Here is a 21657-nt window from a genome sequence, read left to right as displayed (position 1 = left end):
CAGACCTTTCTAGTGGACCTTATACTAAAACCCAATATTCTCCTTAGTCAATAATCCCGACCCAAATGGCCCACGAAGGCCCACAACAACCTAGTCCAACAATTGGCCCAACCGAGGCCCATAATGCGAAGTTCATTTCTATATTGGGCCACAAGGCCCAATAGGCCCAACTATTCCATTATTGGCCCAAAGATGCATCCAGGCCCAACTATCAGCAAATCCAGGCCCAAAACCATTAGGGCCTAAAGGTCCAAAGTCCACAAAGGCCCAAGTCCTCCTGAGAGCGTACGCCCAGCGTACCTCTTCTGTACGCTTAGCGTACTGAGCAAATGAACTGTACGCGCAGCGTACTACATAGTACGCCCAGCATACAAACAGCTCATGCACAACATCCATTAAGTGCTTAATAATTGATCCAACAAGTCCAAATCACATATCTAAGCTATACTTAACGTCTAAACCCATAAAGTCACTGACTTGGTGACTTTGCATGCCCCAAACAAACCCTAACTCCAAAAATGGCATTCTACTTCCATAAAAGTGACCCTAACTCAAGCATGAACCCATTAAGACCATCAAGATGGCAACTTTCTGCCTTAGGGACTCAAATAGCATCAAGGGTGGCAACCCCAAGCCTAAAAACGGATTTGGAACCATAAAGCTCCATTCTTGGGACCAAAAGATCCAAAAACTAAATATAATAGATCTAAGCATTCAATGGTCAAGTTCAAAGCTTTATACCTTTATCAAGCTGAGAATGAGTCCTAAAAGCCAGATCCATAAGCTCCTCCTTGATTCTCATCTTTGCATCAAACTTCATCTTCTTGAAAATGGGTCAAACACCCCAAAAATGGACTCCATAAGCTCAAAATGCCACCATGGATGATATATGACGATTTCTAGGGTTTAGAGGGGTGGAGGCTGAAGATATTAGGGTTAGGTTATGAGATAAGGAGTTTAAATAGGGTCCAAGACCCTAAAATAGGGTTCTGATCTGACTGGAGTACGCCCAACGTACGTCGGGGAACATTCGCGATCCTCCTGGTCAGTACGCCCAACGTACTCCAAAAGTACGCCCAGCGTAATGCCTTCTTCACTAGTACGCCCAACGTACTCCTTGTGTACGCCCAGCGTACTCGGCTAAGCCTGAAACTACTAAACTTCTGAAGGCCATAACTTCTTCGTTATAAATCCGTTTTCGACGATCCTTATATCCACGGAAAGGTAACGAGAAGCCCTACACTTCTATCAACTCATATCTTCCTAAATACCTTCCGAACAAAAGTCCATTTCCACAAAAACCCGAACTGCCATTTTACCGAAATACCTCTAGGCTCCGAAACACGAACCAAACACCTGGATCACTTCTAATACATCACCCGCACCCAAAAGGGGCTAGATCTTACCTTCCCAAGAGCCATAATCCTTATAATGACCGACCTTCGAGCCACCGCCTCAGACTAGGAGTCAATTCGGAACAGAGTGTTACAGAGTCGGGACTAGAGGTATCCACATCCTCATTCTCATCCTCACTTTTTTATTTGGGGATTTCTCATTCCCGGTCAAATTGGGGATTCCACAATCAAATTAGGTGCGAGTTTTGAGTTCTCCATTAGGTATGAGTTTTTTTCCCATCTCTAGTATTATGAGATTAGTTATTAGGTAATCTACTCTAATAAATAAAACTCCTTTTTGTCACATGTCACACTCTCATTGATTTCGCCACATGTCATTTTGTGGTTATTTTCAATTAATTTTTTCCACATGGCATTTTGTGGTTGTTTTCATTTTTATTAAATTTCATATAATAATTAATTAAATGTATTAATTCCAATAATCCTCCCTAATAAATAAAAATCTTTTTGCCACATGTCACATTCTCATTATTTCGCCACATGTCATTTTGTGGTTATTTTCAATTAATTTTTTTCCACATGACATTTTGTGGTTGTTTTCATGTTTATTAAATTTCATATAATAATTAATTAAATGTATTAATTGCAATAAATATAATAATAAATACATACCAATTTCATTAATTGACTTTCCTTCTAATTTCTAAAGTAAACCCCATTAATTTCCTTTGTTTATTTATCTAAATTATTTGTTTAAATTTAAAAGAGAAAAAAACACTTTAATTTTAATAATTCAATATTATTCTAATTTTTCTTATAAATTCAAACTTCTTAAATGTTTAGAATTTCATATTTAGTTTTTTTTTAATGAATTCATGTAATACATGGGTCTTACACCTAGTGATTATATAAATAAGGATCTCAAATGTAATACAATCATTTAATGATATAAAACTTTAATGTTGGTATTGGACGGGTATGATGCAATGAAGGGTGATCGAGACTAGATATCTCTTTAGTCTTCAAGTGAGCTTTACATAAGCACCTGTATGGGGATATTTATTTAAATATAGTATTTTAATGAAAGATTATTTAATATGATATAATTGCATAATGCAATTCTCTCATCTATATAATAGTTGTAATTGGTCCCAATTATATAGGAGAATGAAACAATCCCACTAATATCGGAGAATGAAAACACTCACGCTAGTAAGTGAGTATGGGGTTCCTACTTGTACGAGGGACCCATAGGCCATAGATAGTTGTAACTTGTAAGGCTAAGTGTGTTATTTATTCTTCTCGTAAATAATTGAAGTGTCTTTTGCTAACCTACTTGAGGTTAGATACGAAATAAACAAGGTACGATTTGAGTTGAAAATTGAAATTCCTTTATATGCTATTTCATTATATTGTTATTTAATTAAATATTTTATACTATAATGTATTGGATGTCATTTTACATTTTAAGTCTTATATATCCCATAAGGCAATGTTTGTCTTATGAATTGCCTTGTTTAACATTATTCCATGAACATTTCTGTATTTTGCTTGGGTTGAGGAAAATGGAAGAGCATAGAAGTTATGTTAACAAGGAAGATATTTGTATGTAATACATGTGTTAGTTGTCTTGTAATAGTTTAGTAGTCTTGAGTCTGGGACGGGTTCAACGTAGACCGTTCAGGTGGTGCAGTTAACATTTTTTGAATATAACACCTCATTAGTATGTGCAAAATACTATTTACAACACCACATAATTTAGATATAAAATGATACAATCTTATCACTAAACTTATACAAAAATGTATTTATATTGATTTTTTGAAAGAAAAAAAAGAGTAAACTTGGAATTGAATCATGTTGTGTTAAATTGTAAATATGTCGAACGAACTGGTACATAAATTTTTGCCATCTCATGCCACTTTATCTTCATCCATGAATTTCAAACTTGCAAGAGCCATGACCTATCATCCATATGAAACATTACATTAATATTCTCATATATTATAAAATAAAACGTATAATCTTTAAAACATCATACATATTTATAAAGCTAACATTTTTTCTTAAATCTCATGCATTTGAAACCCCCTTTTTTAACTTCCTCAAACCACATTCATTTGAAACCCTCTTTTTTAACTAATGCAACTCAAAAGTTTTCTTAATTATGATTTAACACTCAAAAATTTTATAACTTATAATATGTTTAATTTAGCATTTAGTGAAAAGTTTACTATAAAAATGTCAATCTTTTGGGAAGACATGCATACAAATCATCTACAAATTTCAGAAAGAAAACAAACTTAAAAGTTTTTGTGTTGGGTTGAGGTCTCATGACCACTTTTGGAGATATGTTATTATATTAGAGTTTATAATTTGTAAGTTTGTTATACTAATTCGTTTTTATATTTTCTTTGTTTTTGGATTATTGTAATACAATCGTTGTATATTGTGGTTTAATCGTTAATATATTGATCATTTGTTATATAGGGTGATGTCGAAAATATTTAATTAAATATTTTAAATATGTTTTTTTTGTTTTGTAATTGTACCGTTTCAAAAAGATAATTAATTAAAACTCATACATATGTTATACTTTTCATTTCTCTCTCTCTCTCTCTCTCTATATATATATATATATATATATATATATATATATATATATATATATATATATATATATATATATATATATGTTATAATAGAGGTCAAAACACTTCAACCAAAATTAATTTAAAATCTAATATTTCAAATGCTTTTTAATAATGATTGTAAAATTTTCAACATGTGTTACTTAATTGATTGATTAATAAAAATATTAATGTTTTGAAACTCATAACTCTTAAACTTATATTATTTAATTTGTTAGTTAACTAAAATATTTTTCCTACATAAAGATAATATTTTTATGTTTGGTTACTAATATTTGTTTATGTAATTAGAAAACAAGGTGTACATAGAATGACTACTTCAATTTCATATAGGAATCGATACCACTAGAGAGTTATGTTGTCTTTAACAGGTGGTAGGAGATCCACATACCATTTTTAATTATTTATATTAATGCTTAGTAATATCTATTTTATATTCCTATTCACCTTAATTTTTTAGGTACAAATTAAGGAAGAGGATTCTCGGCGCACCAACATAAAGTCAAACGTACGCCTTGCAAAATATGTAATTAAAATTAAATATCATATTTACTAATCGACTTATTTTAAAACTGTTGATGACATTTATGTATAATGATATATTTTGTATGACTTCATTCTTAATTTCAATGTTTAATATTTGAAAGTTCATATATGAAATCTTAGATGTTTTGGTGTAATATAAATAGTGTAATACAAAGTTTATTAGTTCAATATTGTTTATTAATAGTTCATTCAAAACAACTTATTTCTTATTTTATCCAAAAAATATTATCGGACATAAGAAGCGTAGATTATATTAATGTTATACAAAAATTTATAATATATATTGGATATTATAAAAGTAAAAGTAAAGTTTATAAGGTATTGACTATATTAGATAGTATCAAAATATAAGTTGATGGATTTTTATGTTATTTGATAATTCGGTTAATGCCCAAAACTTGACTAAAAACGTAAATTTCAACATATTTCTATTTTTTCTCATAATTATTTTAACCACTTAAATTCATTCTTGCGTAACGCGCGATGTTACGCCTAGTAACTTAATACAAGAGTACTCCCGCTTGTTAAATTTAATAAGATTTAACCTGAAAATCAACCGGTGATAGGATAATATGACTCTTTTAGGAATGCATGCACAAAAATATTAAAGACAAAACTACAAAATGGTCCTTGTGGTATGCATTTTTTTGGATTTTGGTCCAAACCCCGATTATTTTAGATTGATGGTCATTTTGAACTAATTTCGTTGCGTGTTTGGTCCCTCTGAATATTGAAATGAATGTTATGCCTTCATGTATTTATTTTCCATTTTCTTACAAGATTTAATACTTATTAAATAATTTTTATAATTAAAAATAAATAGGGCTCACCTCTCTCTCTCTCTCTCTCTCTCCATAATCAGTACATTTTTCTGCAAATTTTAAAGCTAAATTCAATTATTTACCATTCTCATTATAATTGATTAATGAGTTTGAATTATATGAAAAAGAACTATCTTGGCATGTTTGCTTGATGATCTTCCTGTTTTAACCATGATAGAAAGGTAAGTTGCGCTACACCTCGAAGAGGTGTCGTTCTATGGACAAAAAAACGAATTTTCAACCTCCCAGATTAGGTATTCCGAGAGCAAACACAGTAACTCATATTCTATTTTCATGGCGCCATCAAGAGAAGCTATCCCCTAATTGTGTGTTTGATTAACAGAGGAAGATGATGATCCTTTCAGATCTAAGTTTGTTTTCATTTAATTACAAGTTGAGAGAGAGAGAGAGAGGTTGACCCTTTTATTTCTAATTATAAAAATTATTTAATAAGTATTAAATCTTTTTAGAAAATGGAAAATAAATACACGAAGGGCATAACAGTTATTTCAATATGCGAAGAAACCAAATACGCAACAAAACTAGCTTAAAATGACCACCAATCCAAAAAAATCGGAGTTTTAACAAAAACTTAAAAAATTACATACACAAAGAACCATTTTTATAGTTTTTTCAATATTAAACATTAAATTAATATGTTAGGTGACATTAGTTCCATCTAGTCAACTTAGGTAATTGGACTTTATACGATCATCAAAAAGGACTTATATAATAATATGAATATATGATATTATTCAAGTGATGTAGGGTGCTATCAATTTATTTATTTTACCATTTAACCCATTTTTATCTTATTATTTATTTCTTACACCCATTTCACTCAACCCCACTTATCAAAAGCTATTTTCTTGAAGAAAACTTCAATCGCACCATTTTTATTTATTCGGATTTCCTTCTTTTTTATTGTAATGGAAGAATCCTTTTAATTCTTTTCATGAACAGGGGCGAGTGTACAGTGTTATAAAGGGTGTCCATGGACACCCCTAAATCTCAAATTTTATTTACAAGATATAACGATAAATTCCATGGGACACCTGTTGGGAAAAAGTCCGGACACCCTTGGATACAGTAACACAAAAGAATAAATAATACAATATTTTGATTTGATTTATCACATTTGTCAATCGCAATTTCTTATTAATCTTTAAAACTTACAAAAAAATTCAAGAGCAGAAATTTAGGAGTTTGTTAAGTAAACAAAATATTTTTCAAATATATAATAAGAAAGAATATTGCAAGCTCAGATCGATCTATAAACTATAAATGGTAGAAAATTAGTAAAGTGGAAAACAAAAACCTAAAAAATTATGATTTTCGAGTGCCCTTTGTCTTCCAAAAACCGAATTGCCACCTTCCGGCCGCCGCTAATTTTTTGGTGTCGCCGACAATAACGACTCCGACTGTCTCGATCTCCAGTGACCGCAGGTTGTCTTCAACATGTCTTGGGGTCATAGTTTTAGACTACTGGTCGTCTCTCACCTGCTCTTCGCCACTCGTACCGGATACCATCCCCACCTTCATCCGACCGGACTGAACCATCTATCGCCGACACTGCAACCACAAACATGCGTTGCTTCTCCTCTATTCAATTTTTATTTGGGTAAGTCTTTCTTTTCTTTCTTTTAGGACTTAAGGTTAAATTTCTTGTAGCAGTGGATATGGTCGATATGGACTGTAAAGCAATTAAAGGAAAAAAAAAAGCATAGTCTACCTACAAACTAGAAAAGTCATAGTCTAAAGTCTAAACCTATAATTGCTTTTGTGATCATATGTCAGACATCACATGTCTCTTATTGTTTTCTATAATGAACAGATGTAATTATCATTTTAATTTACTTCACTAAAATTGTACTAAATAATACTTCCGACATATATAACGTAATAAAACTTAAATGAAACAAAAAAAAGGCACTCTTCTTGTTTTATTATACTTTTTTTAAGTGATTTTTTTATATATATTATTTGTTTAAATTAGATGCTTTATTTATATTATAGATATATATTGATAGTGTATATGTATTTGTTTTTGATGATTTATATAGATTTGTAATTATTTATTTTATTATTTTTGGCATGATGCTAAAAATTTACATAAAAAGGTGAAAGAAGCTCTTTATGGTATGATCATGATACCAACAACAAAACGATGAATAACAAACACCTTGATCAAAGTATATCGACAAACCGACTCATAACCAAAATTTTCGACTCATTTATTTTATAATGGGACACACGTGAGTTTGAATCCTAGATTCGCCACTGTTGATGAAGCTACCCTTTAATCATGGTAACTCGACCAACAATCCTCGGACGAGATGTCTTTGTGCCAGTAGTTACGTCTAATAGTTATGTCTGATCAATAGAATTGATCATCAACCTTCGATCTTTGAGAGGTTTGCATTTTTACCCTTCTGGCTCGTTAATCAGGATCTTTGAACCATAGTTCATCGGGCCGTACCATTAAGAATTAAGGTCTTTAGTCTGTAACACTAAGCCCAATAGTTTTGAACCAATGGTTGATGAATCAAAAGTCTCGAACTAGTAAATACTTCGCATCGCAAGAATGTTCTAAAAGTCCCTACCTAGTAGTATCAACATATTCTTTTAATTTCGTCTTTTTAGAATATTGTAACAAAATACTATGTGTATTATTTTAATTTCGTCTTTTTAGAATTTTTGTCTTGCTGGTGTGGATTTATTTTTTTATTTTTTTTCAATTTTTTTTGGAAATAAAAAAAGAAAATAATAAAAATTATTCTTTTTATTTTTTTCGCTATTTTTGCATTTTAGAATTTTTTTTTTTTAATTGTTTTGATCTTGAAGATGAGTGGCTAGGATTGCGTCCCGTGTCTTACAAAAAAACAGTCTCAAATGAACCTCTACGTGTGTGTATATACATATATATATATATATATATATATATATATATATATATATATATATATATACACACACACACTCGTTATGCAAAATGCAAAGATTCAAACTGTGGAAGAATAATATGCTTACTTGGATCAAGATCAGTGACAAGAGCAGCTGCATTGAAATAGCAAGTGGCTCCATGTGCTTTCATCCTTTGAAAGTAGCTATTGAATGCAAAAGATGCATGATCCTTGATTGTATTTGGCAGAAAACAAGGCTGGTTTGGTTGAATCTTGCTACAATCTGCACCATTTTCACATGCCCAAACAACTGCCCTTTGCAAATCTTCATCTGGGGTTTGCTCATCAGCTACACACCAATCATCAAATTGCCCATCTATACTCATCAAGAAACCATAACATCACAAAAGAAAAACAACATCATAAACAAAATGCGGGTTTATTATTTTGATAATATATATAACTACAAGTAATTAATGGGTTTATGGTCGTTCAAAACAAAAGTAAATGGGTACATGCCACAATGCGCACAGACACAGTCAACATGAGAAGTTAAATCACAGTGTCCTCATAACTCATAAGTAAGGTGATACGATGATGGTTACCTGATTTATGTATTGAGAAAATGGTGATAAGAAGAAGCATTTTGATGAAAGCTTGTGCCATTAATTGGTAGCTTTTTGAATTGTGAAATCTATGTGTTTTGTGTGATGAAGGTTAAGAAGAGAATGATTGTTGTTTGATCCTTTTTGAATGAGAAAATGAGAAGAGAATGAGGAAATATTTGGTGTTGCATTTAAACCCTCATTGCTTTAGTTTAAAATGTGTCATATACACTTCCTGATAAATTCCATTGGGGTGTTCTTCCTTTTGACAACAATGAAGGTTACAAAAGATGAAGCCAAAAGAGAAAACGATATAATGAGATGAACATCAGAAAGTGTATAATGTACAACGGGTTATTCAACAAGATATATATATATATATATATATATATATATATATATATATATATATATATATATAATTAAATATATGGTTAAAACTTAAATGTGTGTCTATGTAAACACATTTTCACATTGTAATTTTCACATTGTAACAAATATATGGTTATATAGTTACTTTTGTCTATATAAAATGTCAAAAAATCATTGCATAAACAAGCATTTAACCATTAAAATACATCAAGAGTGAACTTTATGTATGGTTTTAATTTTATAAAGTAAAGAAATATAATGATGATTGTTGGGACTACAATCATCATTCATTCCTACCATCATCGTCAAGGAAGCCTTAAAGTAAGCAATAAAGAAGATAAGATATTCTTTACTTCCCCAATTTTCCTCCCAATATTCTTTACTTCCCCAATTTTCCTCCCAATCACCATGTGTAACTCACAAGCCTCCTACAATTTCATACAGATAATAATCAAAGAAAAAGAAAACTACAATCTGCCTTATTTTCTTGAAATCAAAACAGAAAAATCCTTGCTTTTACACAAGAATCACATTAAGTCGCAACTTTTTTTATGAAAATATTCCCGATTCATATGCCCAAATTAAATCATGTCTTTGTTAAATCGGTTAAGTCAATTTTACAAAAGTAATACTTATACAAAGAAGACAAGAAAAATTATGTATCATACACATGAGAAAAAAAGAAAATGATTTGAAAAGTATTCATTTAAGAAATAGTTCTAAAAGAAATCATCCACAAAAATAAGTAGATAGATACTAACATGCACACAAATATAGAACTAAATAACCAAAACCCAACACAACAATATACTCCGATAACTCAAACATAAACATTACATCTCAACAACATCATCCATCCATACTCTTACACAAAAAAAACCCTGTATTAAGTCCATTAAGTCAAAAAGAAACAAACAGTCAGTCTCCTTTGGAAGGTGTGGTATACATGTTCTTAAGCAAATCTTGAATCTTATTATACATCGGATCACCACCTTGTGACACCCTCGATGAACTCTCTTGCAACCTTATTTTCTCAAATAAATATTGTTTCTCAGCTTCCGCCTCATGCAACCGTTGTTTCAAATACCTATTTGCATAATCATCCTCCGACTTTTCCGTTTTGGCAAGAGCAATCCTTTGAAGTCTCTCGGCTTCTCTTCTAGCTTCACTAGCTTTTAAGTCAAACATGTCCGCTTCCGCTTGTTTAAGTCTCACAATGCTTTCAAGCTCATCTACTTGATGTTTCTTTTTTTGTCTTTCCATGTTAAGTGATGTCATTTCACGGGATTTGTCTTTGAGTTCTTGATCACATGCTTCTAGGGCTAATCGCGCTTTTTTAACTAAACGTATTTTTTCTTCTTCTACCATTTCCATTTTTTTAATTGCTTCATGGACTACATCGGCTATTCGGTTGAAAGCTTCTTGTGGAGGGATTAATCGCCCTTCTTCTGTTTCTTGTGGGGACCCCGTGTCCATTTCTATAGATAGTTTATTAAACTGTTAAATGCAAGAAATAGCAAGGTACTTTCGTTTATTTGTTTTATTAACTATTATTGATTATTGATTATTGATTTACTTACCTTGAAAAAATGACAATATGGATTTACAAGCTACACCTTCACCCAATCCGGTTTTCAATTTTTCCAAAAGTTCTTCACATTTGAAATAAAGTTTCCTCCCTTTAACTTCCTCACTTCTATGAAATATTCTTCTAACATATTCAAGCTCTCTAATCAAAGCATCACGATCCCACAAAGGAACACACTGATAAAACACATCTTTCACCCACCCGAATAACTCAGAAGTCCTCATACATGCCCGACATCTAAAAAGCATCTCCCTAGACCCGGACCCGGATCCGGATCCTGCCCCGTTTCTACCCGGGCCCACACCAATCTGCCCGTTTCTTATAGCACAATCCGTGTGTGTCCAATGAGAACACACATCACAACCAATCCATCGACATGTATTCACCTCAAAATCAAACTTTGTACAAATCACACACATACAAAGGTTACAAAACCCGTTTCTTTTGGTACAAATCTCACAAGAACAATCATCAGCTGGAATTTGGGTCCCACACGCGATGTTCCTACACCTTTTGTATAAAAAGATTTCTATGAGGGAAGCTTGTGAGAGACTTACAGTTGGGTGTAAAAATGCTTGTATTCCAGTCTTGACAGCAACTAGAATCTCTAGTTGGCCTCTGTGAGCTATTGTGAGGGTCATTTCGGTCAAATCACCTCGACCCAGAACCGTTTTCTGAAGAGAAATGTATTCTTCTCGGTGTTGATGACCACCAGATCCTTCAATAAGAACTCGAAGATCGTTCTTTAGCTTCTCTAAGAACTCGTAAGGTAGATTCTGCATTCTTTCTGCAATAAGATCCACTCTTTCCCTACATACATCTCTAATGGACATTTTATCTGATCCTGAGATATGGCGGATGACAGAGTGTTCAGGGGTGTTGTTGTCATTTTCCTTTTTGGATAGGATTAAGGGGTCGGGCCAGGTGTCACGGGAGCTTGCACTTTCGGTTGGTGATTCGCGGATTTGATCGGAATTTGAGCCGCGTTCTTGAAGATTTGGTGATCCGGAAGCATCTGGTGGAAGTGGAATGAGTGATAAAGAGGTGTGAAGAGGTGTGGATCTTACTTGCTGACGTGGAGGTAGCATTGTTGGTGAAGGTTGATTGTTGAAATGAGATCCTGAAGAGGTGCCCATGAGATGTAGTGTGGATTGATTCTGAATATGCAACAATGAGTTAGAATATGCAATGCTATCATATCTTCATTGGAATATTGCAGCAAGCCAGAAATTTTCAAGAAATGTTATGTTAGAATGGTAATAAGTCAATATTGTGTTTTCAATCTGCTGCTCAGAAATGGCATATAGATCGTTCATGCCCAAATTTGGGGGAAAATGTAGCTGTGGGTGTAAGGGTAGTTTAGCTGTAGGGCTGCAATCAGAAACCCTAAATTACAATTTTAATTCTTCATAGAACTTTGCATTTCTCCTAGATAGGAAGAAATCATCAGTTCTTTCATATACGAGAAAACAAGCGCTCAAATTTTCTGGCTTCATAGCTGACAGTGCATTAGGGCTGAGCTCTAATCGTAGAACTTGTTAATTTCAGTTTGAGATTGAGGTTTTGAAAATCGGCACCCGATCACTAGCTCATGAAACCCTAATGCTAAACTGCCAACTCAATTACTTCAATCATGCCAAAAAATCACAGAATCAAATGAAATTGAAAAGTTCCGAGGTTTTCATCCAGTATTAAGTTGGAAACTAGAAAGAAATGTGCGAATACTGCAGCAAGAAGAAGGCTATGGCAAATTTAAATGAAAGAATACTCACCAGAAAACAAATACTCGTCGATCTCAGGAGAGAATATCAAATTAGAGTCAAATCATGTGAAGGGGAGAGTTTTGAGGCCTCTGCAGTTGCGATTTTGGAACTGGACCTTAACAAAACCTTGATTGAACTTTTGGGTGATATGTTCCAACAAGAAAAGGTCAAAATGTTCTCTTCGAGCTAATTACAGAAACAGTCCCTTGAGTATCTGAGACTATACCGAAGCATCAACAATCCAAAATGTTTGTTTTAGTTAAGTTTTTTTTCATGTTTTTTTTTTGTAAAGCTCGGCAAATGCCGCATTGGAATTAAAAAACCGCATAAACCGAAACTGAAACTAAAACCGATAGTGTGGTTTTTAATTTTACAAAAACCGAATATTTTTGGTGCGGTGCGGTTTTATTTGTATAATGTAACATACACGTTCAGTTATCGTGTTTTGTAGGGATGTCAAAAAGTCCCGTGGGACCCCGTTCCTGTGGGGGCTTTGTCCTATTTGGGGGTATTTATTAAAAAAATCGGGGGCGGGGGCAAGTTTAACCCCCGTTTTAATTTTGGGGCCGGGGCCGGGGGTGGGCAATCCCGTACCGAAACCCCCATGGGGACCCCGTTAATAAATTATATATATATATTTATATGTATTAATTATATGAATATAATAAACAATAACATGATTTTGAGCTTCCAAAATTCAACAAAAACATGTTTTTAAGTTGTTAGTATAATTTTTTTAAGATGTCATAACTTTTTTATTTAACATGTAAAATTCTGCTATAAATAATTATTTGTTACTAACTTCTTTTAGCCCAAAAAAAGGCAACCCAAAATCAATCGGGGACGGGGGAACGGAGGCGGGGACGGGGGTAATAAGGGGGATTCGGGGGCCGGGGCTGGGTTAGGAAGGCTGGACATTTCGGGGACGGGGGGACAGAGAAATTTCGCGGGCGGGGGAGGGGGATGCACTCCCCGTCCCGTTTTCCCCCGTTGACATCCCTAGTGTTTTGTTAGTTTAAAAATGAATATTATTAAATAATATATGGTTTTGAGCAATGAGTTCTAACAAGATAGTTTTATAAGAATTGAAGTAAAACTATGTTTAGAATCATTCGAGAAGTATTGAAAGTATTATGAGATTCCAATCAAATGTCAAATATTGAAATTAACGAAAATGTGAAATTTAAGTTGGAAATAAGTAAAAAATAATGTTATTTAAAGTTGTAGATCATCTCGTTAGAAACGTTTAGGCAAAAACCTCACCGAAATCCGAGTTATAATGAAGAAGTTATGACTTATTGAAGTTTCGCGACAGAACCGGCACGACATCATATGACGTAAAAAGTGAGTTTTTGATAAACTGCTTTTTAGCCTTTGTGATCTAAATTAAAGTCGTAGTATTCATTAAACCGAGAACTTTCAGAAAAAGAACGTCCAAATCTGACTTCGTATGAGGAAGTTATAATTTTTCTAAGAATCAGCATAGCAGTACATAGCCTGAAACTCGAAATAGAGATCGAGTGATTTTTAGTCGACACAACCTAAACGAGAATCTAAGATCTCTTCAATAGTAGTACAATGGTAAAAAGATAGACGAAAACGGACGTCGGATGAAGAAGTTATGAATTTTTAACAGATTTTTCCTGTCCCGGCCCGTTAAAAATATAACATTAAAAATAAAGTCAAAATTAGCCGACGGAGTCTAAACAAAACTTGTAGAGCATAATTTCACCTACGCGTGGATATAAAGAATGTCAAAAACAGAGCTCATATGCAAAAGATATGAATTTTTGAAGTTTTTAAACATAAAATTCGAGACTTATCCGAAGTCGTACGCTCAGCGTACGAAGTATGTACGCCCAACGTACTTATGAGTACACGGTCCGTAATTGGCCACGTCGCCCTTATCCTCGCATGCAACACGTAGCACGCACAGTTGACATGTTCGGAGCCACGTATCACGGTACGCCCAGCGTATTGGTTGAAGAAGTTGTACGCCCCGCGTACTATGAAATTACGCCAAGCATAGAGAACCGCCATGCAGTACGGCCCGCGTACGAAGAGTCTTCGGACTACTATAAATAGAAACCGAGACCTCCCGAATTTTGTTTACAATTTTAACACTTTCACACCCTCTTTCATCTCTCAATTTACCCTAACACCCCCCGAAGCCTAGGAAACATCCCCGACACCCGAAGCAAGTCCCGACACTCTGAAAGCCCGAGAAAATAATCATTTCAAGTTGAAACTCTAGCCGCTCAAGGTCCGGTTTTCAACAAAAATCCCCAGTTTCATCAATGAAAGTCATTTTTAGAGGCGAAGTGTTGCCCAAATTATCATTTTATCAATCGGTTATTTCACGGTGAGTTCAATATAAGGACAATTGTATGTTATGTGTTATATGTTCAATGTGCTTTCATGTGTTATTCTGGTTTTATACCTTTGGCTATGTGGAGCATGACTCGTATAACTTCTGGTATTGGCTTTGAGCCTTTAGCCATGTAAAGTATGTCTTGTATTATTTTGGTAACAGAGCTATACCTTTGACTTGAAGTGAATGGTTAAGCATCACTTGAGTATTGGTATGTAGGCTTTGACCATGAAGTGAATGATTAAGCATTCCTTTGGCATTGGCAGAAGGCTAGGCAGGGCTGAAAGCCTATAATTTGCTAGCCAAAATGTATGGGCAAAAGTCTTATTGATGTATATCAAGTTCAAATTGTTATGTCTCATTGATTAAAAATCTTTGAATCAGATTATTTGTTGATATGGAAAGTATGTCATATGATACTCATCTGCCTTGGTTGTTCTTTGTTCCCCTTTGCTTCTGTCATGTTGATATGTATATGGCATAGCGTTATATTGTAACTGTTATTGAACTCACTAAGCGTCACCGCTTATCCCTCTCAGTGTTTAATTATTGCAGGTGATAAACATCCAGTATAGTTATGTACTGTTACAAGATGTAGAATAGATAATATTATAGCTTTTGTATTTAGTGAATAAATTCCTGGGAAATTATGTAATATATAAAACTTTGTAAAAACCTCGTTAGTCGGTTTGTATCCAGTCTTTTGTAATAAGACCATATATGTAAAATATGTTTATGAATATGCATGTAGCATGTTTGGAATAATATTGTAAAGTTTAGAAAGGGGTTCTTTCATATAAAAACCGAAAATAACTGAACTATACCGAATACTTTAAATAGTTACATAATATTATATTATTTTCTTTATTAATATAATAGCTATTTAAAAAAAGAGGAATGAAGCAATATGTTTGAGCAGGATAATCAAAATTTCTAATTTTTCCTAATTTTTTACTCTCGTCTTATATCGTGTATTTTATGTATTTTAATACTGTGTGTAATGTGTGTATTACAATATGTGGGTTTTGTTCAAATAAAAAAAATGTAGTGTGCGTATATATATAGTCTGGATCCGGTAAGAAATTGAAAATTGGTAAGGACTGCAAGAACAATCATCATCCAATCATCTTCATTAAGGGCATTTACGTCAAAAGATAATTTGAATGGATTGTGCCAAAAATGAACTCGTCTTAGGCTACTAATGAGTTGAAATTAATTGTGTCCTTTGGATACCAAAGAGTTGCAATCATGTGTGTCTTAGGGCTACGAATCATATCATCGTCTTCTTTGTCGCATCGACCTGTGGAGCGTATTCCATCACACCAGAAACGATTACATCTATTCATTGTACAATCTGAAATTTCTACTACGATCGGTTTAGCTTCCATTAAATAGAACAATTTTTGTTATATTAATTCCATTAATACCTTAATTACAAAAATATTTTCTATTCTTTTACATAATTTTTGTTTTGAAAATCACGATACTTCAATTAACAAACGTTTTGTGTTTTTCTTGAAATCATGTTACTTCATATGATTCAATTCAATTTGTTTTAAGTATCTTCATTGTTAAAAAATGAATTATAAAGGGGTTATTAACTTATGTTTAATGATGTCTATTAAGTGTTCATAGTTTTTTCTAGTTGTGTTTATCTTTCATAGTTTAGTTTTGGATTTAGTATGTGTCTTTCAGGTGTATTTTTTTTTTCTTCAGTGGTGTACATATTTACAGGTTTCATGGTGTTTTGATATTCAATACGATTCAATGCTATTTGTTTTAAGTATATTCAATGCTAAAAAATGAATTATTAAGGGGTATTAACTTATGTTTAATGATGTCTATTAAGTGTTTGATGAAATGCCTAAGAGAGCTCATAGTTTTTTCTAGTTGTGTTTATCTTTCCTAGTTTAGTTTTGCATTCAGTATGTGTAACACCCAAAAATTCAAGCCAAATTTAAACTTTCAAAACATGTCGAATTTATCAAAACATTACAACTTTGTTTTCAAAATACATTTATATCAGAGTTTTCCCAGAAACATAACATAATAGGAGGAGCTGTACGATCATGCCTTCACCTTGCCGCGATCCCCTGATGTACCTGAAACAATAAACTGAAACTGTAAGCCCGAAAGCTTAGTGAGTTACCCCCAAAATACCGATACACATACAGTCCACATAACCATGTCACACCATGACATATCATAACAAACTGAGCAGAACAGCACATAACGGGTCCACAGCTTTACAGACTGGAATACCCCTGGGCCCACAGTATGAGTCTGGAATGCCTACCGGGCCCTCAGCTCACATCTGGATTGCCACCGAGCCCTCAGTACGAGTCTGGAATGCCTACCGGGCCCTCAGCTCGTATCTGGAATGCCACCGAGCCCTCAGTACGAGTCTGGAATGCCTACCGGGCCCTCAGCTCGTATCTGGAATGCCACCGAGCCCTCAGTACGAGTCTGGAATGCCTACCGGGCCCTCAGCTCGTATCTGGAATGCCACCGAGCCCTCAGTACGAGTCTGGAATGCCTACCGGGCCCTCAGCTCGTATCTGGAATGCCACCGAGCCCTCAGTACGAGCCTGGAATGCCTACCGGGCCCTCAGCTCGTATCTGGAATGCTCCCAAGTCCTCAGTATGAGTCTGGAATGCCTATCGGGCCCTCAGCTCATATCTGGAATACTCTAGGGTTTGTTGGCTACCGCACGGAGCAGTACAACCTCAACCCATCCCACATAACATATCAACATGTAACAGATAATGCACATACATACAATCAATCAGTATCACAGGTAGTCCTACAGACCTACCCTCTAGCGTATCAAACTAGCATGCATAACTAACTCATACTCAACATAATACAACTACTAGGATATCATATCCAATGGGCCGGCCTTGGTGCCTTAGACCCCTTAGTATAGTGAGGATAACTCACCTCGCAACTGTCGTCGGAAATAAGAAGGCTCAACTCCTGGGTCCAACACGAACTCCACCACCTATAGGTACCATACAAACCTTTTTCATAAATCTCCCAATTACCAGAAACCATCAGAAGTCAACTGGTCAACTCTTGGTCCAAGTCAAAGTCCACAGTCAAAGTCAACAGTCTATGTTGACTCGACTCGTCGAGTGCAGATCACCGACTCGTCGAGTCCTTCCTGAACTCGAGAACTCGTGAAATCCTTGATTGGCTCGTCGAGTTCCCTTTTTAACTCGTCGAGTTCATACGTGGCCAAGATTTGGAAGAAAACCTAGCCAACTCGCTGAGTCTTCTAACAACTCGCCGAGTTCAAGGCAATCTTCAACGAACTCGCCGAGTTCACGGCTATGTTCATAGGACTCGCCGAGTCCAGCATTCTACTCGCCGAGTTCATTCGGTCCTTTTTCCATACAGACCTGGTTTGAGCCATGCAGCGGCTCCAAACCACAGATCTAGGCTTCTAGGGCATGCTTATCACGTAAAGTTGCAAACTTTACATGCATGCATAGCTTTAAGGGCTCCAAATGTCAAAACTAAGCTCTTAATGGGGTTCTAAGCTCAATAGGGACCTCAATCACGAACATAACTGAGACTTTACAACTCTAGAAGGTAATGAGGGTCCAGATCTGAAGTATAGCCCAACCATAAGGTTTCTCTACCAAGGATTTGGGGTTTTAGGGCTTAAAAGCAACAATTTAGGGACAAACAAGATCTAATAGATCAATAATCAAGATGGAAACTTTATTACCAGAATGGGTGACCACAAATGAATGTGTTCTGGATCTAAGTCCCCTTCCTTGAGCTCTTCAACCCTTTCCTTCTTCCACTTGCTCCAATGTGCACCAAAAGTCCCTTCACAAGGCAACAATCACTCAAACTCACCAATGGAGACTAGGGTTTAGATAAGGAATGCTCTGAGGGTGATGGAGGCTGAGATGGGGCTATAAGGACGTTTTAATAGGGTGCAAACCCTAAGGATTAGGGTTTCCTCCTGACTGGCCTACTCGCCGAGTCCAGGCGTGGACTCGCCGAGTAGATCACTTAAAGCCCGCGTCCAATTCGACATCTACTCGGCGAGTTAGGGCTACAACTCGCCGAGTAGCTCTTACAAAAAGAAACATTTAATCAAATTAAATACGTACCAGGAACGGGGCGTTACAGTATGTGTCTTACATGTGTATTTTTTTCAGTGGTGTACATATTTACAAGTTTCATGGTGTTGTTCTTAGTCTTATGGATTGTTTGTGGTTCAACTTGCTTAATATTTAATGCACTTGTGTTAAAAAAAAATTGTAACTGGTGGTTTCTAAATGTATGTATATTTTTTTTTGTAGTGACATCTTTCTGGTGGTCTGGTTCCACTATAAACTCAGTTTCTGGTGTTGCACAATAAATGTTTAATATTTAATGAGGGCCTAAAAGTGCAATGCCGGTATTTTTGTTGGGTTAATTGTGATGGTATGTTCAAGATTCATAGAAATTATGACTCTTGAAGCTGCTCTCCCAATTGTTGTTAGGTATTAAAGTCGGTTGTTATTAGTAGTGAGGACACCAAAGTTTAAAAGATTTTCAAAATGCCATATCTTTCATCAAAGAGGTTCACAAGGGTAGTATTTTTTAAGGTTTTCAAGTGGCCATGTGTTAAGATTCGGTTAGGTTCATTTGTCATGATTCAAAGTTGCTATAGTTAAATGTTTTTCAAGATCTTTCATTTTGTAGTTTTTTTTGGAATACACTCCTATATTGACATATTTTATGGTTTATTACATGTTTAAATCATAAAATTGTTGTAATTTGATCATTGTAGAGTTATGGATCATAACAGAGTTGTGGATCATAATATATTTGAATCATAATGTTTTTGAATTACATAATTTATTTTTTATACTCTTTGGATTATATAAAATCATTTATATGTTTATCAGACTATTTGTAGCATTAGATCATAACATGTTTGGATCATAAAACTATTTGGATAGTAAATTATTCAAATTAGGTCATTATATAAAATTAGAACATTGTAATGATTTGGGTCATAACATATTTGTTTCATATCATTTTTATCACAAGAATCATTTTTAACTATTTGCTTTTAGATGATAACAAGTTTTGGATCATAATAATTTTTTGGATCATAAGGATTTTTAGATTATACAAGTTTTGATTCAAAAGATATGTGAAGAACGAATAATATGTCATGAAACGTGTATAGTTTTTACAATGCACGGCTAAGGAAAAGTATACATGTAACATCCTGATGTTTAGGTAATTCCAAATTTTAACCCTAAGTATGAAGACTATTGCATCTTAGCCCTTGTGTATGAGAAATGTTGCAAAATGGCCCATAGTGGCATTTCTATAAATAATGGGCGTGGGCATATATATTGTACGTTGGGCGTATGTGAATCCCAAACCCTAATTTTTAAGGTTTGGACCCTATTTAAACATCTTTATGGCCTCCAAGTCTCTTCTCTCATCAGCCTCCATCACTTCACTTGACCTTAGCAAACCCTAGTCCCTTGTCTGAGCATTCTTGACCTTTGGTGTGCATTTGTGGTGACCATGAAGGAGAAGGAAGGAAGTAGAATCACCTTGGAAGCTTGAAGAAGCTTTGGATATGGAATCCTCATCTATCTAGCAACCTCCAGGAGGTATAAAGTTCTGAAATTGGCTTACATTTCTTTAGATCTTGTTAGCTTTGGATTCTTGAAGCATTTTGGTCCCAAGTCTTGACCTTTATGTGTAACACTCGGTTTTGGATTTGCTTCATTATTTGGGATTGCGGCCCAATCATCAGTTGTCATGAGGCTTAGGGCCTTGGGGAAGGAAGGATTTGGCCTATTTCGGATGTGGGTATCATGGTTTAAGTGATACAAGTGTTCGATTGTGTCATCGAAGGACAAGGGTATGATTGTAATTTGATAACTAGGTCTCTTATGGATTTTGGGTTTTGTTCGGGAAGTTTTAAGGCTTGGGTATGTTGTTAGAAGCGTAGGGATTCTCGCCACCTTTCCGTGGATATAAGGTTCGTTGGAAACAGACCTAAGATGAGGAAGTTATGGCATTTTAAAGATATTGGAAGAATTGGCCCCTAATGGAAATAGTTGGCAAATTAGTCTCATGCATGCAAGAAGGGAATGCGCGTGCCTGGGTGAGTATGCCCAGCATAAGCTAGGGGTACCCCCAGCGTAATGGTCAGAGTGCCAAACCCTAATTTTTAGGGTTTGGGCACTATATAAACAACTTTATGAGCTCAAGGCTCTTTCCTCTCTCAGCCCCCATTGCATTCTAGCCTCATTTCGGAAATCCTAATCTCATTTTGAGTGTTTGAAAGATCTAAGTGTGATTTTTGGTGTGTTCTTGCTCATGTCCAATAAAAGGGTGCTTGGGCTAGCTTGTGGTTTAAAGGATGAAGTTTAGATTCAGACTTATGGCTTCATTTCCAGCTCATTCAAGGTATAAAGTTCTCATCTTGACTTCTTATTGTGCTAGTTTGAGTTTAGGGTGAGATTAAGGGGTTTTATGGTGTATTAAGTTCTCCTTATGAGTTTGAGCCACTCCAGGAGCTTGGAGTGATAGATCTTGCCTCTCCTGATGTTGTTAGTCCATTAAAATGATTGCTTGATGTTTAGAAATGGTACATGCATGTTCTAGTTGGATTATGTTGGCTCTTAATGGATTAAGTTGGTTGTTGGG

The 21657-nt window shown here is 34.8% G+C and overlaps 2 protein-coding genes across 3 annotated transcripts; both read right to left on the bottom strand.

The window, feature by feature from the left end:
* Positions 1–3064: 3064 nt before the first annotated feature.
* LOC145168463 (glucan endo-1,3-beta-glucosidase 4-like) lies at positions 3065–9202 on the bottom strand. 2 transcript variants are annotated; one of them, XM_079087265.1, is made up of 3 exons: positions 8882–9202; positions 8404–8652; positions 3065–3319 (listed from the first exon to the last, which is right to left on the bottom strand). In XM_079087265.1, the coding sequence occupies exons 1-3, from the start codon at positions 8940–8942 to the stop codon at positions 3285–3287; spliced, it is 345 nt and encodes a 114-aa protein (XP_078943391.1). In that variant the 5' UTR covers positions 8943–9202; the 3' UTR covers positions 3065–3284. The 2 variants fall into 2 exon arrangements, with proteins under 2 accessions (XP_078943391.1, XP_078943390.1); XM_079087264.1 differs by lacking the exon at positions 3065–3319 and adding an exon at positions 6564–6945.
* An 835-nt stretch (positions 9203–10037) lies between these two features.
* LOC145107336 (OBERON-like protein) lies at positions 10038–12749 on the bottom strand. Its single transcript, XM_079044207.1, has 3 exons — positions 12614–12749; positions 10834–11998; positions 10038–10731 (listed from the first exon to the last, which is right to left on the bottom strand). Exons 2-3 carry the CDS (start codon positions 11975–11977, stop codon positions 10172–10174), a joined length of 1704 nt encoding a protein of 567 aa, XP_078900333.1. The 5' UTR covers positions 11978–11998; positions 12614–12749; the 3' UTR covers positions 10038–10171.
* Positions 12750–21657: the final 8908 nt, after the last annotated feature.

The sequence above is a fragment of the Lactuca virosa genome, chromosome 4, assembly GCF_052849685.1.
Source record: "Lactuca virosa cultivar CGN04683 chromosome 4, Lactuca_virosa_CGN04683_v6, whole genome shotgun sequence".
NCBI classification, from domain to species: Eukaryota; Viridiplantae; Streptophyta; class Magnoliopsida; order Asterales; family Asteraceae; genus Lactuca; species Lactuca virosa.
The sequence above is the reverse complement of the archived record's forward strand: the minus strand, read 5'-3'. Positions and strand labels throughout refer to the sequence as shown.

Excerpts from the sequence above, each read along its gene's own strand:
- LOC145168463 (XM_079087264.1), bottom strand. The coding sequence starts at position 8,942 with ATGGCACAAGCTTTCATCAAAATGCTTCTTCTTATCACCATTTTCTCA. Across the intron at positions 8,653-8,881 it reads TTTCTCAATACATAAATCAG|ATGGGCAATTTGATGATTGG; the intron begins GTAACCATCATC and ends TGATGAGTATAG. Across the intron at positions 6,946-8,403 it reads TGTCACTGATCTTGATCCAA|TGTCGGCGATAGATGGTTCA; the intron begins GTAAGCATATTA and ends TTGTGGTTGCAG.
- LOC145107336 (XM_079044207.1), bottom strand. The coding sequence starts at position 11,977 with ATGGGCACCTCTTCAGGATCTCATTTCAACAATCAACCTTCACCAACA. Across the intron at positions 10,732-10,833 it reads CATATTGTCATTTTTTCAAG|AAATGGACACGGGGTCCCCA; the intron begins GTAAGTAAATCA and ends AACTATCTATAG.